At 37.0% G+C, this 19,351-nt stretch overlaps 2 protein-coding genes across 2 annotated transcripts; one reads left to right on the plus strand and one right to left on the minus strand.

Annotated features, from left to right (window-relative positions):
* The first annotated feature begins 2,258 nt into the window (after positions 1 to 2,258).
* On the plus strand, positions 2,259 to 7,482 carry LOC110894168 (peroxisomal (S)-2-hydroxy-acid oxidase GLO4). Its single transcript, XM_022141355.2, has 12 exons — positions 2,259 to 2,416; positions 4,060 to 4,216; positions 4,298 to 4,422; positions 4,515 to 4,561; positions 5,503 to 5,580; positions 5,718 to 5,842; positions 5,918 to 5,975; positions 6,089 to 6,151; positions 6,241 to 6,310; positions 6,392 to 6,492; positions 6,989 to 7,093; positions 7,175 to 7,482. Exons 2-12 carry the CDS (start codon positions 4,074 to 4,076, stop codon positions 7,352 to 7,354), a joined length of 1,095 nt encoding a protein of 364 aa, XP_021997047.1. The 5' UTR covers positions 2,259 to 2,416; positions 4,060 to 4,073; the 3' UTR covers positions 7,355 to 7,482.
* A 440-nt stretch (positions 7,483 to 7,922) lies between these two features.
* On the minus strand, positions 7,923 to 16,775 carry LOC110894169 (protein PHYTOCHROME-DEPENDENT LATE-FLOWERING). Its single transcript, XM_022141356.1, has 12 exons — positions 16,583 to 16,775; positions 14,581 to 14,623; positions 14,429 to 14,493; positions 14,260 to 14,340; positions 13,671 to 13,751; positions 13,439 to 13,603; positions 13,256 to 13,354; positions 11,033 to 12,126; positions 10,302 to 10,522; positions 10,061 to 10,209; positions 9,538 to 9,576; positions 7,923 to 9,452 (listed from the first exon to the last, which is right to left on the minus strand). The coding sequence occupies exons 1-12, from the start codon at positions 16,721 to 16,723 to the stop codon at positions 8,091 to 8,093; spliced, it is 3,540 nt and encodes a 1,179-aa protein (XP_021997048.1). The 5' UTR covers positions 16,724 to 16,775; the 3' UTR covers positions 7,923 to 8,090.
* Between the last annotated feature and the right edge of the window lie 2,576 nt (positions 16,776 to 19,351).

Here is a 19,351-nt window from a genome sequence, read left to right on the forward strand (position 1 = left end):
GATGGCACGGTCATGAACCTTACATGTATGCATGTGCTTCTCGATCCTCCTTGACTTCAATTACATGCATGGCCGTGCATAAGACATGTATGACCATGCTTCGAGTACAATAGCTACTGATACTCGTGATTTCAACTTGTAATTTTTCGAAACTTGTTTTTGACTTGAAACATGTTTATATAAAAACTTGTTTCTGTCAAGATCCAACTTGTTAAAACTTAGTTCCATCATCTTTCTTGATTAACACTCACAACTTCAACTTCTTATCAAAATACTCTAAAAACTTCAATTCAACTTGATTATAACCAAACTTTAATTCAACTTGATTATAACCAAAATAGTTTTAGAAGGTGGATCAAAATGAACCTAAAATCACTAAGGATCTTTAATTTATCTAGATTAGGGACTAATAGCATAAAAACTAAGTCGAAATCATAAACTTAACCTAATAACATCAAGGCTAAATAACTTGTTACCTCATAACTAAACTTCCATTGACGTTATTTGTATCATCTTAAATTAAAAAAAAAAACATAGTAAAATATAGAGCAAGTTATACAAATCATATGTGTTAAGACTATTATAGGGTTGTTTGTTTAGTTTCAAAATTACATGATGCTCTTCGTTCAGTCGATGTTTAGTTCGAAATGACACATTTGATTCTTTTCTTTATTTAAATTTGTGAAAAGAAAGAACAAACGTGTAACATAATTCGGGTTGACCATGTAATTAAGTGAAAAATGTATAGGAAATTATAATTATACCTTTTTAAAACAACCAATTTCTTTAATCCTGTTATCTAGCTATGAGACTTGAACTCACGACCTCTAAACTATGATGTTTCTAAAGGTTTTACCTTCGTCAATGGACAAGTGGTGAAAATATAATAACGACCTGAACACCAAAAGTGTGGGGATCATATAATTTACTTAAAAATATCAAACTTCTAATAAAGGATTAAAATTAACGCAACGTGGCATTTTGTCCTTCATCCTAAAAATCTTACTCATGTTTTATTTTCATATATCTTACTCACTTGTTACAAATGTAGAAATATTCTTTCCCAATTCATAATAACGAATACCGTTTTTTTGGTAATTTATTTAGCATCGCATTTTGTGGTAACTTATATAATTTCAAATTTAAATTCATAGTTAAATTATCTCCAAGTTTTTCGTTATTGTCTATTATTTTAATTTTATGATTCAATATTCTCTTGATATAGTCTTTCTTTAATAACAAGTTTAATATTAAATTTAAAAATATGTTAATACAATTAAAAAAAAACCCATCTAACTCAAGAAAAATGAATTATAAAATTCAAATGAGTACGTATACTTTTTCATTTCAAATTGTATCGTATGTTTATATAATTTGAAAAAAAACCGTCTAACTCAAGAAAAATCAATTATAGAATTGAATGAATGAATACGTATACTTTTTCATTTAATATTGTATCATATATCAGTCCAATGTACTACACAAGATCAAAGAAGACAATATTCCCTCGATGTTATTTCGCGATGACAATAAATAAAATTCAAGGACAACCTTAATCCAGAGTTGGTTTGTTTTAAAAAAATAACCGGTGTTTTCACATGGTTTGTACGTGACTTTTTCTAGAGTCAAAAGTAAAGATAGACTTAAACTATTAATTGTTGATAAAGATAATAATCTTCCATCATGATATCCAATGTTGTCTACAAAGACGTTTTTTAAATTTGTAATTTGTATTAATAGATTTGTAAATTATAAATATAAGATTAATTTGTAATTTTTATTATTACATATAACGTAACGTAATATGATACATAGTTACTTATTATTAATGTTATTTTTTGTAATACATCTGTGTAAGGTTGAAGGGGGCACCCCCTAATGAGGTGAGGGGAAACTTTTTTTAACCCAATCATACGTTCCCATGTCATTTCCCCTCTATAACTTCCCTCTTGTCCAAAAACTTACGGGGTGCACCCCTCTTGGAGGAATTGTTTTTTTATTAAAAAAAATTGATTGGTTGAAAATGAGGGTGGCCCCACTATCTCCTCTCTCCTTCTTCGGTGAACACTCCCCTCACACCCTTCCCGATTTGCCTCCCCTCTTGGATGGCGGCACCTTCCCGCACGGCAAAAATGGTCCCCGAATGGAGTCCCCGAGGGTGCCCCTCCCCCTAATATATAATTGTGTGCACCTAATCTTTCAATTATATTTCAAAGTACAATCATGCGTGTATAATTATAAGACTGAACAAAACAAAATTGGTGACAATGACCGGACAACACATCATTTATCTTCAAACGTTGACACATTTGTCTGACATTCTGATTTCCCATGTAAAGTGGCTCACTTCCTAAAACAAACTCCCCCAACACCAGCTTTCTCACAAGGCCATCACCAGATCATTACCAATTAAGAGGTATGTTTGTGTTCTTGATTCATTAAACAGCTAATTCTGTTAAAAAAATCCCTTCATGTTTTTTGCTGTTAGTGTGTCTCTGTTTTAGGGTTTTTGACTTGAAAATATTGCAACATCAGTTCAGCAGTTCTTGACTATGCTAAAATAATTATAAATACTTACTAGAAAGTTGTGATTGTTCCATCTTCTAGCTTCTTTCACTGCACTTCTATGCTTTGATCCGTTTATGGAACACATGAATGCCATGTTTGTATGCAGTTTGAATATCACCTATGCAGTTAATGCAGTAAAATATCAGATATCGGTCGGGGAGGACCCACGTGCAACCCTGGACGGGCGGGCGGGCGCACCCCTTGAAAAAAAATTAATATATTTTTCAGGCAAAAAACCTGACCGTTCCCTTGAAAATACGCTTGAACCACTCATTCGCACCCCCAACAAATAATTCCTGGGTACGCCACAGTCAGTCAAGGACCGATATTTGAGATATAGAGTATCTCAGTGAGATATCGGTAATTTTGATATCATGCACAATTTATATATATAGCAATTTAACACTAATAATTCAGTGATATATCGGTCAAATATCGGTGATATATCAATTATATCGGTCAAATATTGGTGATATATCAGTTATATTGGTCAAATATGGCCAATATCACCGATAATATTGATACCGATATATTTGACACCGATATTTCACTAGGGGACCGATATATCATTGATATACACTAACATTAACTGCATAGGTTATCACACCACAAGTTCATTGATTAGCTATATAAGTTCACAAGTTTATATAGTCCAGTTTGAAAAACAGGGTTTAACAGTTTCGGGTCAAGGTTTGGAACGTGGAACCAACCGTAAACCAAACCAACTATTTAGGCTACTCGGTGTGGTTGATGGAGGATGGGCCTCCACGTCAACGCCACGTAGGATGGGGCAAAGAGGATGGACCTAAGGAAATGAGGGATGGTCCTAATATATATATTTGTTGTATGTATATGTGTGTGTGAGAGGGATTTTGTTTTTTTGTGCCCGTCCTCGTCGTCTCCTCCCCGCCGATCTCGACGCCGACGTTCCACCAGGAATGGCGTTTGGGGGCGTCGCCGGGCCTGGACGACCCCCACACCGAGTGGCCTTATATTTGTTATTTATTATTTTCTTTCTTGGAATATGCAGTTATACTCGTGTATAATATTCTTGAACCATCTTTTATTGAATTCAAAATTTTAACACAAAGCAATGATTTTGAAAAGGAAAATAATAAAAAATAAAAATAAATGGTTCAAACCGCCCAAACTGAAACGTTTTGGCAGGTCCAAAACCGACCCAAGTACCCAACCAACACATCTGGTTTGGTTTGCTGTTTTTCGAAACCTTGGTTAGCGGTTCAACCCAGAATTTTCATTAAAACCGGATCAACTAGACCATGAACACCCTCTAGTTTACTTCTACCTTTACTGTAATCTATGAAATTTGAGGCGTTGATGGTAGAATGACTAGTTACAATACACATTTGGGCCTTTCTTATTTCTCTAAAAGAAGGTGATGAACCGGTCAATGCATCTCGGGGTCAAATCGAACTAAATATTTGTCATTTATAATAAAGAAGCACATCTAATCCTAACTCTTGACACCAGAAGCAAAAGTCAAAATGGGTGATGAACCAGTCAATGTGAAGGAGTATCAAGAATTGGCGAAACAAGTCCTCCCGAAAATGTATTACGACTACTTTGCTGGAGGATCTGAGGATCAACACACACTCAGAGAAAATGTTGATGCATTTCAAAGAATTATGTAATACGTTATAATTATATATTTAATTATATGATTTTAATTATCATTTACATTCTTTTTCTAACTACATTTTATCGACAGTATTCGGCCAAGAATTCTTGTGGATGTGAGCAAAATAGATATGTCAACAACCATATTGGGTTACAAAACTTCAGCACCAATTATGATTGCTCCAACTGCTATGCATAAATTGGCACATCCTGAAGGTAGTTATATCATATCATGCTTACGAAAGTGTTGTATGTCGTATAACAGCGTGCTTGTGTCTGAGAAACTGTTTTTTTTTTGTGTGTTTTAGGAGAGATCTTGACAGCCAAGGCAGCGGCTGCATGTAATGTCATAATGGTAATTTAAAATGCCACCGCTGCAACTCGGTAGATTAGTGTCTTAGGGGTAAAGATCAAATACAAATGAGTCTTAACATACTAAACATGAGAAGTGAAGGATGCTGACTCCAGGATTCGGCGAGTTTGACGGAGCTTCGGTCCAGATCCGACGTGTTCTGTGCGATTATTACGACTAAGAAAGGAGTAGAAACAGAATACGACACCGATCAGTCAATTTCAATCTGGTCTCTATTGTTATTCAACGTTTACAGCACCACCAGACCACTTGGACAGCATGTCCCCTCTGGGAACCAAAAGCTTGTCCAAATGGGAACCCCATATGCCCCTATTTATAGACAACTCCTATGTGTCCATCCGATTGGATTGCCATCCGTCCGGATGGACCTTGACATTTACAAAACTTGTCCAACTTTCTCCTATTCTATACAATATTCAACACACGCCCTATCTAACTATTCGCACAGTGGCAGACGTACGAAATATGCACCAACAAAGGAAGATTTATTTTTTTATTTATTTTTTTTCCTCATCTACTTAAGCATGATGTTTAGTTGAAAAATGTAAAGAATAAAAAAAGTTTTTTTCGTGTATTTACTCTTGTAGAGTAATTATGTGTAATTACATTAGAGTGATTACAACTCTACTAATGTACAACAACAACAACCATACCCAGTAAATCCCACAAATAGCAAAGCTACTTATAGGGTCTGGGGAGGGTGGGATGTAGACAGACCTTGCCTCTATCCATAGGGATAGAGAGGCTGCTCAACTCTACTAATGTAAATACATGATTTTTTTTTTTTTGATTCTGGGACTAAAATACATGCTTGACACGATGGAAAAAAAATCCCTCATTCGCTTCTCACTTTTAGTGTGTTAAGCTCATTTGTACAATAACCTTACTCTACTTTTTATATTATTTTTATTTTGTCTTCTCAGGGGTTATCTTTCATGTCTACATGCACAATAGAGGAAGTTGCTTCCAGTTGCAATGCTGTTCGATTCTTTCAGTTATATGTATGCAATCTTCATGACTCCGTTATTTTTTCTTTTCTTTGGATGACCATGAGAACCCGTTAAAGAAAACTCATGGGCCCCACATGTACTCTGCTAAGTCAGTGTAAAATATTATATTGTTTTGCATTTGTTCTTAGGTCTACAAGAGACGTGAAATAGCCGCTCTGATGGTGAAAAGAGCTGAAACAAATGGATTCAAAGCTATTCTTCTTACGGTTGACACTCCTAAACTTGGTCGTAGGGAAGCCGACATAAAAAACAAGTAAAAATATTTTGTTCTTTTTCTACATAAATAATTAATCTCCTTTATTACGCGACTCTTGAACGTTTTATGTAGAATGATTGCGCCTCAGCTGAAGAATTTTGAAGGTCTCATTTCAACTGAAGTTGATGATGCAAGTGAAATTACCATAATTTTGTTGGGGTTTTTTTTTTTTTTTTTTTGTTTTGTTTTTCAAAATTCCCTATCATGCATAAATAATAACAGTTAATTATATGTGTTTTGCAGAATAAGGGTTCAAATCTTGAAGCTTCTGCATCCAGGAACTTTGATCCTTCTGTATCTTGGAAGGTATAAACCGTAAACGTTTCGAACGAAAGGAACCATAATTTCGAATGTATTAGTTCACTGAAAGTAGTTACATCTCGTATATTTTGCAGGACATTGCTTGGCTAAAGTCCATTACAAAGTTGCCGATAATGATCAAGGGTGTACTTACCCGTGAAGACGGTAAGACCCGTTTGACCCATTACCCAACCCACTCGATCCACCTATCGTGTCACCTCTAATCTCGCCTATGTATCCTGGCAGCCATTAAAGCTTTGGAAGTAGGAGTTGAAGGAATCATCGTCTCTAACCATGGAGCTCGCCAGCTAGATTATGTTCCCGCCACCATTTCTGTTCTCGAAGAGGTGCTTAATCTTATCATCACTTACCGAGTATATAAAAAACAAAAGTAGCCATATGGCCCATATTTTCGTCCATGAGGTTTGACCAGTTTTGCGACTTTCATCCAAAGGTTTGTTTTTCCACATCTGGATCCAAAAAGTTTGAAATCTTGCCATCTTCATCTGGCTCGTTAGCTCTATCCATTTTTCTCCATTATGTTAGGGGTATTCCCGTCTTTTTTGTTAACTTAAAGGGCAATTCGGTCTTTTTTCAGGGTATTTGGTCTTTTAACATAAAGTGAAAAAGACCGAATTGCCTTTTAAGTTAGCAAAAAAGACGGAAATACCCCTGACTTAACGGAGAAAAATGGATGGAGCTAATGGGCCGAATGAAAATGGCAAGATTTCAAACCTTTTGGATCCAGATGTGGAAAAACAAACCTTTGGACGAAAGTCGCAAAACTGGCCAAACCTCATAGGGACGAAAATGGCATTTACTCTCTATAATTTATGTTTGCAGGTGGTAGATGCGGTTCAAGGAAGAGTACCGGTTCTGTTTGATGGAGGAATAAGGCAAGGAACGGATGTATTCAAAGCTTTAGCTCTCGGTGCAGACGCGGTTATGGTAGTTCACAACTGCAAATGATGGATAAAACCTCAAAATTTCTTATGATAATGCTACTCATGATATCAAATAACATTGCAGGTTGGGAGACCGATTGTGTACGGGTTGGCAGCGAAGGGGGAGTATGGAGTTAGAAGAGTGATTAAAATGTTGAAGGATGAACTCGAGCTTACGATGGCTCTTTCGGGTTGCCCCACTCTCAATGATATAACCAGGAACCATGTCAGAACCCGAGTCGACAATCACCATTGTAGACTGTAGTTCCAAATAATCTTATCAAGAATCATGTGATTAGAATAATATAGATGGGTTGTATGACATTTTGAAATATAGTATTTTTATATGAAACCAAACATCATATAAGGAAAAATTACAAGTTTTGTCCTTTATCTTTATACCACTTTTCAGGCGGTGTCCTTTTTAACGAATGTTGACAGGCGGTGTCCTTTACTAGGTATTTTGTTGCAAGTTTAGTCCTTTACACTCAACCCAGTTAAAAAAAACCTGTTAATTGTTGACAGGCGGTGTCCTTTACTAGGTATTTTGTTGCAAGTTTAGTCCTTTACCTAGGTATTTTGTTGCAAGTTTAGTCCTTTACCTAGGTATTTTGTTGCAAGTTTAGTCCTTTACACCCAACAATTAACAGGGTTTTTTAACTGGGTTGGGTGTAAAGGACTAAACTTGCAACAAAACACCTAGTAAAGGACACCGCCTGTCAACATTCGTTAAAAAGGACACCGCCTGAAAAGTGATATAAAGATAAAGGACAAAACTTGTAATTTTTACCATCATATAATGATAACAATCTAGTGTCATTTACAGAAACAGATAAGAAAAATCCTAAATGTTGATATTATGAAACATTTAAATGTAGACATTAGACCATATATATGGTCCAAGGTTCAAGCATATACATGTACACATCTATACTCGCATATACTATTCTCCATTACACAAACTTACTTTAAAAAAACACAAAATATTACTACGAATCGCGCTAGCTACTCTTATTGACACCCTGCATATCCATTGGTGAATTCGCCATACTACTAACAGACCCCATGGTCTGTGAACTCAACTGCGGGCTTGCAGGACAATTCGCCTCTTGATTACCCGCACTCATTGGCGGCTGGATGGTTCCAGAGCTTAACTGCGGGCTCATCGGGGTTCGCGCACTCATTTGCTGGGGGCTAGCCTGTTGTTGGGGCGGTAGTCCCATTGACGGTGAACCCACCTGCTGAGGTGGCGATAGAACTGCTTGTAACGGTGATGTTGATTCTTGCTGCTGCTGTGGTAATTGCTGATGTGGCATTTGCTGTTGCTGCGGTAATTGCTGATGTGGCATTTGCTGTTGTGGTAACTGCTGCTGCTGTTGTTGCGGATTCATGTAAGCGTTCATCCCCGATATCAATTTTGGTGGGGCCATGTTGGTGCGTTGCATTGGGTTCATGTTCATGTTGTTAATGTTGTTACCTCGGTTCATATTGGGACCCAGCATCGAGTAGTTACCGGACCCCGGATGCACCTGCCGATTAGCACCCGTCAACCCAGTAATATTACCAGATTGCCCTGCGGCCCCACCTAACATATTCCGGTTCTGTGTCATTCTAAGCTTTGTCGTCATAATCGCAGCCTGAGCTGGCGAAATTTGCCCAGACCTAAGATGCTGGCTTATCATGTTACTAAAATTCGACGCCTGACTCATACTCATCGGGTTCTGACCCATATTATTACCCATTCCTGAAATCGCCCCCGTCATTTGCGGCGAAATTCCACGGGTCCCACCCATCATATTCCCCATACCTTGAAGCCCAACCATATTATTCCCAGCATTACCAAGTCCCATCATCATTTTCCTCTGCATTTGAAGCGGTTGTTGTTGCTGCAACATTTGAAGCTGTAGCGCGGACGGTTTATTCAACATATGACCTAATTGTTGCATGTTTGAATTCTGTCCCATTGCGTTTAAATGCGATAACGGATTTGATCCAAGCATCATAGCTGACGATCTTTGCAGCTGTTGTTGCATCAAGTGCGGGTTTTGTTGGAACGACGGTTGTGAGTCCGGTTGCATCGGTCGTGCTGGTAACCCACCCTGAGGAATTTGCAGCGGTTGTGAGTTTGCGGGTGGATGCATTCTTGCACCTGATGAATTTACTGATCCGTTATTATTATTTGGTCCACTATCGGTTGGTTTTGCAATTTCGTTAGACGGCTGGCCTGAAACCGATTCCGGGATTTCAACTTTGGGGGTGATTACAGATGCATTGTTATTAGGTTGATCACCAGAAGATCGAACAATATTAGTTGGCTTTGGTTGAAGATGATCGCCTTCAACTTCATAACCTTCACGAATTATCTGCATACATATTTCAATTTTCATACACAATAAAATCAAAAATATGATTTTTGGAAATCAGTAAATTCAATTTTGAAGGTCATACCAGTGTGCAGAACTGCGCTGCAAGCAAGTCGGCAACGTGCTGTAACATCAATTCATATCACACGTCAAAACACAAAATTTGTTCATATCAAGTGGATATAACTATATATATACAAAACAAGAGTAAAACGCCATTTTCGTCTCTTAGGTTTGGCCAGTTTTGCGACTTTCGTCCAAAGGTTTGTTTTTTCCCATCTAGATCCAAAAGGTTCGAAATCTTGCCATTTTCATCCGCTCGTTAACTCCATCCATTTTTCTCCGTTAAGTCAGGGATATTTCCGTCTTTTAAATCAAAGGGCAATTCGGAGACCGAATTGCCCTTTAAGTTAACAAAAACGACGGAAATACCCCTGACTTAACGGAGAAAAATGGATGTAGTTAACGAGCCAGATGAAAATGGCAAGATTTCAAACCTTTTGGATCCAGATGCGAAAAAAAACATTTGGACGAAAGTCGCAAAGCTGGCCATACCTAAGGGACGTAAATGGCATTTTACTGTATTAATAATTTAAACAATAACTCACAGTATTTGGAAGGGTAGGAAGGTATTCTTCTACTGACGAGTAATCATAATCATCCAACTCTCCATAATGCATTGCAACAGTGCCATCGTCTCGTTTTTCCGACAATATCATTCTAGTTCGTGATTTTGGCACAACTACGTACCCATTTCCTGAAAAAAAGTCAACAGTCAACGATCAGCAAAGTCATCATTCCTGTAATCTAATATTTTCATGTTCTTTTATTACAGTCCAACAAACGAACCTTGGAGTACACGTTCATCCTGCTTGAAATTTAAAACTCTGGTCTTGCAAACATTCATGCTCCCTCCCACAAGCGATTTAGACAAAGGCATTTTGCAGTCTTCATCTTTCGGGTTTTCGTTATTTTGATCGTTATAGAGAAAATGATTCAATTGTTGAGTAGGAAACGTTGTAGTTTCTTTGTACTCATCGACCTTGTTCTTTTTAACGTTCAATTGATGCCTACCATTAAAACTCAGTTAGTCATATGAACGCAACAATGATTAGTAGTAACAGTAATTATTATTATTATTATTATTATTATTATTTTTATTATTATTATTATTATCTATATTAATTTGAAACATTGCTATGAATGGTGACTATTTTGTCGGTTAGTCTATTTCGTCTTTTAGTGTAAACTTTCATTTGGAGCCCCTGCAGTTTAAACATTCTATATTTTTTCCTTTTCTTTTTTTTACCAGTTTATTTTTCTACCCCTAAAATTTTAAAAAAGTTACCATGCAACCTCTAAAATTCAATAAAGCTGCGGTACAAACTTCAACGTTGATAGAAATTAGTGTTTTTGTTTTACGTTTTTTCCACTTTGGTCGTCGTTCGGTTCGCAGTTTCGCACCATTTCACGCCCCCAACGTTGATAGCATGGTTTTAACTTTTACGTCCCCCCGTCCCGAAACACGGGGGCGTAAGACTAGTTTCAGATAATGTAACAAAAAGGTAGTACATTTATACCTGACGGTTAACAACTCGATTTTGGAGAATTTATCACGCATGGTTTTTTCAAAATCTTTTCCAACAAGAGGACTGGCGGCATTAAAGGGCCCACCAACGTTACCGACACTAGCCGGAGATCCTACCCCGCTAATAGCAGGGGTTTGCGGGACAGAATTTGATCTCCTGCCTGCCATTTGAGCGTTATTAGTAATAGATCCCACCCCACCAGCAGCTAGAACTGAAGTCACGGCTGATTTGTCCCGTTGGGATGATCCCATCGCTGAAGGTGCCCCGTACTGCCCGCCATGAGACCCGCTGGAAAATTCCCCTGATTTTGACGACAGTGGAGATTGCGGCAACGCCCCAGAAGATACACGCGGACTTTGAGCTGATTTCCGTCTCTGAAACTGATCATCTTTTCGAGAATTATCCAGATTATTATTATTCCATGGAATTGGAGGGAAGTTGGATCTTGCGAACTGCGAATTCAGCCGTTGCTGTAGTCGCGGGTCAACACCTGAATCCACCATATGCATGTTTCGATTTAGCTCAGAGTCCACAGGTTCTTGCTTTAGATTGTATCTGCTTCCGGGTTGGCCCGTTGTAAATGGATCCTGATTAAAACTTCCGTCAAATGGATACTTTTGGATTCCGGTATTATTAGGTAACTGAGTCGCTCTCCCGATCGATTGATGTTGCTGCTGCATGAGTGAATCGAATACATCCATTTGCGGTTGTTGACTTCCGTCAAGACCCATTGAATTTGACCTAGCTCTTTTGGTCAAACCTGTCATAGGGGACAGTTGACCATCTTGGTTTTCTCTCTTACCTAAATTTGAATTCATAGAGTCGGTATACGAATTCATCATGTCTTGAACAGGCGCTAATCCAGACGTTATTTGATATTTTGGTTGATAAGATAATGAAGAAGATGCGGGAACGGTGTTTTGGATGGTTTGGTTCACAAGATCGGGTGGCTGCTGCACCATGGGGCCCACATTTGAGTTTTCTGGGCCTCGGTCCATGCAAAGCTTCTTCCCGTTGGCCGGATTTTCTAAGCCCGACATCTGTCTCAACCTCTTCCGTCTAAGTTCCCGAATATTCAAGTTCAGCTGCAATAAAACCAAATTTAAAATATATATAGAGGCCGGTTAACGTACATAACCACCTTATCGTGCGATGTGTACGCGAGCATCTCAACCGCACATCTGATCTAATCAAGCTTTCAATTGAACGCGGTGGCACAATAGTAATTAACTTTGCACAATTACGCAGGTTATTGCATAATTGCGCATGTTATATTGGTGGTCGCATATAGTCGCACGTTAAGAGCCTTTTGTATTTAAACCTTTCACTGTGTATATATAGGGTTAGGGTAAAATGAAAACTCTAATGAGTTGTGAGAACTCGTCCAAAACGAAAGCTTTTTCAAAAAAATAATATTTACCAAATATCTTTAGAAATCAACTTTTTGAAAGAAAAAAAATAATATAGTTTTTGTTGATTTATACCACTGTAAAAAAAACCCTTACGGTGGATGTAAATGCTGATGTCACAGCCTTTTACACTGCTGTAAAAAGGCTTAAAGTTAAAACACCGCTCGGAATTTTTTTACAGGTGTATTGTAACATGTTCATTAGGGGTGCAAACGAGCCGAGCGGCTCGCGAGCTACTCGAGATCGGCTCGAGAAAAAGCTCGAAACGAGTCGAGCCTTATCGAGCCTGAGCCGAGCTTGAGCCTAAAATAAAGCTCGTTTGTTTACCGAGCCCGAGCCCGAGCTCGAGCCTTAGTGTAAACGAGCCGAGTCGAGCCGAGCTTATTTAAACTTGTTTACAAGCCAACCTCGAACCTAAAAATAAGCTTATTTAGTAAACGAGCCCGAGCTTCACTTATCGAGCTCGCGAGCCTAAAAAGTCTATTATTTATATTATTTATATTATTTTTATTTAATATATTAATTAATAGATAATAAACGAGCCGAGCTCGAGCTCTGAAAACAAAGCTCTAATCGAGCCGAGCTCGAGCCCGAGCTCTCATAAGTTAATCGAGCTCGAGCTCGAGCTTGGTCGAGCTCGGGCTCGACTCGGCTCATTTGCACCCCTAATGTTCATCTATGTTTGTGCAAAAAATGGTGGCAAAACTCTCAACGGAAGTCAGAGTTCTCTAAGTTCTCACAGCTCGGGGTGCTTATATTGCAAAATTCCTCACACCATCAAGATAATTAAGTTTATAACACTTACATTCGTGGAAGTTGGAGGTTTGCAGAGTCTATCCACATTGGGAAACGGGTCAAGATCTAGCTTCGGATTTAGGGCCATCAATATACGGGCCTCTGCTTCCTACAAATCCCAAATTACTAAGAATTAGACTATTGTAAATTTAGTAATTTAAATCTGGTTCTTATCATATTCAATAACGCTCACCATTAAATCACCATAAGTCCAAGAACTATTAGAAATCAGATGCATATCTTTCACTACATTCTCTAACGACATTTTAAGACGTATTTTGGAAGTAATAGGTGTTGATGAATCTGCAGAAGAACCATTAACTCCTGCTTCCAACCCACAATTTCTGTAATCTCGCACCTGCAACGTTAGCCACATCAGAAACGGTGTGTTTGACGTTTTGGTTCTGATTAATATGGTTACTTACCACACAAGCAACTGTTCCATTGACATATTTGCATGGTATATCATCCAAAAAATCAGCAGGTAACAAGCCACGCTCAATAGCCTTCAAATACAAACAACAAAACAGGTGATAAATGGAAAATTTATGATGCAGTTAAAAATATATGAATATCGAGTAAATTACAAAAATCGTCCTTTATGTATGTCACTTATTGCAAACTGTGCCCTTTGTCTTCAATAATTACAGAAAACGTACTCGACGTTTGCAAACCCTTGCAAGTTATGTCCTTTAGCCCTAACTCAGTTAATTTTTGTAGTTAAATCTGACCAAATGGACCCCACATGAGGGTATTTTTGTGGTTAAATCTGACCAAATGGACCCCACATGAGAGTAAAATGACCAAAATACCCTCATGTGAGGTCCATTTGATCAGATTTAACCACAAAAAATTAACTGAGTTAGGGCTAAAGGACATAACTTGCAAGAGTTTGCAAACATCGAGTACGTTTTCTGTAATTATTGAAGACAAAGGACACAGTTTGCAATAATTGACATACATAAAGGACGATTTTTTTGTAATTTACTCATGAATATAAAGATCAACACTTACCGTAAACATGCTTTCTGATGTCCGATCATATGGGTGCAAGAACTTCGGATCATCTTGTACAGTGGCTTGATTAGCTCGATTCTAGAAACGTGCACAAAAAAGTTTAGTTAACATCAAAGCTGGTGATCTCAAAATTAAATTACAAATTCAACATGTTTTTGTAACAAACCTCAGACGGGTTTCCAATCGAATATCCATCTGGAAAGAGATTTATGAAGAAAGAAATGTCCGCATCTGACAAAAACAAAAATTTAACACCAACAAATATAAATTTAAAAAACCAGAAATGTGAGAGTTAAGTTAATGTTCCTTAGAAAATACCTGAAATTTCGGCATCATCTTTTTTGTTTTCCGTAACATCAACCTATATATAGTATCAGTTACCAATCAGTTAAAGTATACAATAGCCCTAAATTAACCCAATGGAACAAAGATCATATCTTTACGACATAGTTATCGATAGCGAATAGCGGTCAATAGCGATAGACAACCTATATGCTACGTAGCGATAGCGATGAAATAGCGCCCGCTATTTCGTGTTTAGCGATAAGGTAGTAGATAAATTAAAAAATAAAAAAAATAGCTATCCATATTATATATATGTATTTTATAATGTTAATTTTGTATTTTTTATGTATAAATTAAAAAGTTTAAGGACCAAATGTAAACTTCTGAAGATAGAGGGGGTTAAATGTTTAAATAGACAAACTATCTTTACACTTTTTAAGTAAAAAGCTACAAGTTATAGGGACTGAATGTAAACTAAGAAAGATAGAGGGGTTAAATGTTTATAAACCCTAAAAGACTAAAAACGCAGATACGCAGCCGCTGGTTTTCTTCTTCCCCCTTCTTCCTGATTTCCGTCTGAAGGCAACACCTTCGCTGGATTTTGTAGACGCAAATACGCAGATGCTGGTCTTCTTCTTCCCCCTTCTTCCTGGTTTCCGGCTGAAAGCAACACCGTCGCCGGATTTCACGTCGGAAGTCGCTATATCGTTGATATAAGGTCGATATGTACCTTGTAGCGACATATGGCCGCCATGCCACGCTATTCGCTATAGTGGCCGCCATAAGCGCTATCGATAACTATGCTTTACAAAAGAACTAATTACAAGGTTAGTACCTGTGGTTTACCCATTTTGCCGTTTCCATACCTATTTGTTGGAAATTACACCATTGATACCAACTTCTACAAATGGTTTCACCATTAGTACACCACAGGTACTGACCGTGTAATTTTTTTCTACAAACGGTGCCAAGTGCCAACAAATAGGTATAAAACGGCAAAATGGATGAACCACAGGTACTAACCGTGTAATTAATTCTTTACAAAACCCTAATTCAAGTAACCTCAAAAAACTCAACAGCAAATTACTAACACATACACAATTACGCTAATCGTCAATTTTATATGAAGCAACTTATACATCATATCAATGAACAATCAAGCACAAACTTAGAGTTCATTTTAACAACAACAAAAGATGAATCAATTTCCGCACACGAACACGAAAATATCCGAATCAATAATCAAGTAACTTCAACAAAATTCACAAGCTAATTCCTAGCACAACTGCACAAACACCAAGTACAGTAATCATCAATTTTGAATAGACTGTATGACAAAATAGATTCGACTGGAGCAATTATACGGGTTTGTGGCGGGCCAAGCAATAACTAAGGCAGAGGCGGCCAAAGTAGCTAAGCATGAAAAAGCTTGCATCGAGAATCAGCACGTGTTCGTCCCGTTCGCTTTCGATACTTTTGGCGCTCTCGCCCCTGACGCGGTGCGGTTCTTCAAGCGGGTTCAGCAGGTGGTAAGCAGTAACACCGCGCATGTTAAGGGGCAGAATTTTGTGTTTAGCAGGGTAGGGTTTGCTATTCAGAAGGGGTAGCGGCGCAACTTGTTGCTCGTCTACCTGCTATTAGTCTATAATCGTCTCTGTTTTTATAATATTAATAAATCACCAGACATGGTGTTATGATGGAAAAAAAATTATACATCATATTAATAAATAATCAAACATTAAACTTAGGGTTCATTTCAACAACAAAAAAGATCAAAACATTGAATCAATTTCCACAATCATGAACAAATATCTTTACAAAACCCTAATAATTCAACTAACTTTAAAAAATTCAACAGTAAATCACTAATCATCAATTTTGTTTGAAACAACTTATACATCAAATTAATAAACAATCAAGCATGAAACTTAGGGTTCATTTCAACAACAACAACAACAAAAAGGATTAAAACTTTGAATCAATTGCAACAAACGAACACAAAATAAACAAGAATTAAACAAAACAAGATGCATACCGATGGTTTTGGAGTCGAAATAACGGATTGATTGGTGTGAATTTGAGAAGGTGGATCGACATGTTCGTGTGTAAGGAGTTGAGGTTTAGGTTTGGGCCGAAATCGAGTGCCTTTTTTGGAAACCTTGAAGGAAACCCCCATTGTTAGTTATCAAATGGAATCGGAGGTTTTGAGTTGCATCATTTGAGGATTCGGACTTTGTCAAGGTTATATAGGGCCGTGGGTGTGGGACCAATTGACTTTTTTTAACTGCAAATTATTTACATTGACTTATCGCATCTCCTCATAGGCTCGGTCCAGTAAGGTCAGACGGTCGTTCACAAGGCCCACTCTAACACACAGAGAGTGATACGACGTTTAACTGGATAAAACCCCTCAAAGACTACTAGGTCAATTGAGTGCGCCCAAAGTGCAATGAGTGGGACTTAAATTTCGAGGTCTTCAACCACGTTACTGTGACATCATTAGCTTAGGTCTATGGAATATGGATGTTTCTTTGATTTCATCAAAAAACCAACTCATGTTCATGATATAATATTTTTTAACGGTTAAAATCTCATCATACTTACTCTTTGTTTGATTTGAACCCGCAACAACTTAGTTGATGGTTCATGATATAATATTATTATTATTTTTTGAGTAAACTGATTATAACTAGTATTTAGGACACGTGCTTTACATGTTTTTAAAGGTGAGATTTTCTAAACTTTTTAGTTTGGAGAAAATCAAACTTTGCAAAATAAAGGACATATTTAATTGGAGTCATGGTGGTATAGCTTGAAGATGGGATTGGATGAATAACTCATCTTTAGCTGAAAAGATGAAGGAATGGGAAAAGTGCATCAAGGCGTTATCTCGAATGATTGGAGTAGGTTTGGCAGGGTGACCCATCCAGTTTGTTCTCGGTTTGATTGGTAAGTTAAATTATTCTATAACTCTTGGATGTTAGTAATAACTATGTGATGGAATGGTGTAAGTGGGTTCTCTCTAAATGTAATATATTCGTTTGGATGGCTGAGCTTAATTGAATTCCTACACGCGAAGCTTTAACTGAAGAATTTCGTAAGCTTTGTGGGGCATAGGAGGAAAAAGTGAACCATCTATTCATTGGATATTTTGTGGCGGCAATTGTGTGGCAAGCCGTGAGCAAGTGGTGTAGGGTTGCTCCCATTTATGCTCATTCTTTTAGAGATCTTATGGAGATACATCATTATGCGGGTTGAAGGATAGAAAGCAAGTGGCTTTGCAAGGGATTATAAAAGTGGCGTGTTGGATGATTTGGAAAGCCAGGATCGAGCAGATGCTTTCGGAGAAAGATTCAAGATTAGTGAGATTATAGAAGACATTAAAGCGACTGATTACTTATGGTTCAAATATAAATCTAATTACAAAGATGTAGAGTGGTTAAACCGCAAAAAATATAGATGTAAAAACGTTGAACCACAAATCCGCGTTGTAGCGTGTTAACTCGGAAAATTTATACTGATCTGTAAAACAACAAATTTGTAAAAGATAAAAAGTATGGGCACGAAAGTTGAAAGTGGAAAAGTGTTGCGGTTGAAATGAAAAATGTTTGTGACAAATTTATAAAAGTGAAAAAATGAATAGTGATCTTGTGAGGGAACAAAATTTTGGTAAATAAAGGGTAGAGAGTTAAAAGTGGTTTGGATTTATTTTAAAAGAGTTATTAAATGTTTTTTTGGTAAATAAAGGGTAGAGAGTTAAAAGTGGTTTGGATTTATTTAAAAAGAGTTATTAAATGTTTTTTTGGTAAATAAAGGGTAGAGAGTTAAAAGTGGTTTGGATTTATTTAAAAAGAGTTATTAAATGTTTTTTGGTAAATAAAGGGTAGAGAGTTAAAAGTGGTTTGGATTTATTTAAAAAGAGTTATTAAATGTTTTTGCTTATGTATATCCGTTGAATTAAGAAGATCTCATGTTGGGAGATGTCGAAGAAGATATGTATATATGTATGTTGATTATTGTTGATAGGAATCCTTCTTCTAGGTGGGTTAGAGCAGTGGGTGAAGCCTAGAATAGATGAACTTTAACATAAATCTTGCAATAAAGAAATTCACTACTAGGCTCATCACAATGAAGGTGATATCTCATGACTATAACTAATCTTGGGTGTGAAAATAAGTATGCCTTGTTAGTTATGATCTAGTGGTTTAGTGATATGGTATTTCTTTTTATAGAAATAGTGTGGGTTCAAATTCTTTCAAGTGCAAGGTTAGATGATGATGTTAAAAATATTCTTTTATATTTAATAATGTGTTAAGAGAATTTAACGAGGACTTAATGAATTAAACATGATTGTTGGGTTGTATTTATAATAATGGTTCAATGGTGGAAATTAGCATATTAACTGTTCAAGCTATTCATGACATGCTTATCCATGGCTTTCCTCTTGTTGGTCACGGTATAATTTGTTTTAAAAATATATTAAATATTTTTAGCTTATATATAATCAATGAATTGAGAATATACAACATTGTGAAACATTCAAGAAATATTTAACGTATCTTAGTTATTATTAATATAGGCTCTCTTAGCTGGTTCGACTTAGCGGATGGAACATGGAACATATGAACTTTGACATGAATCATATTAAATATTTTTCGCATATATATAATCAATGAATTGAGAATATATAGCATTGTGAAACATTCAAGGTATATTTAACGTATCTTAGGTATCATTGATATAGCTGGTTTGACTTAGCGGATGGAACATATGAACTTTGACATGAATCATGCACTAAAGAAAG

Source organism: Helianthus annuus, chromosome 12 (genome assembly GCF_002127325.2).
Source record: "Helianthus annuus cultivar XRQ/B chromosome 12, HanXRQr2.0-SUNRISE, whole genome shotgun sequence".
NCBI lineage: Eukaryota > Viridiplantae > Streptophyta > Magnoliopsida > Asterales > Asteraceae > Helianthus > Helianthus annuus.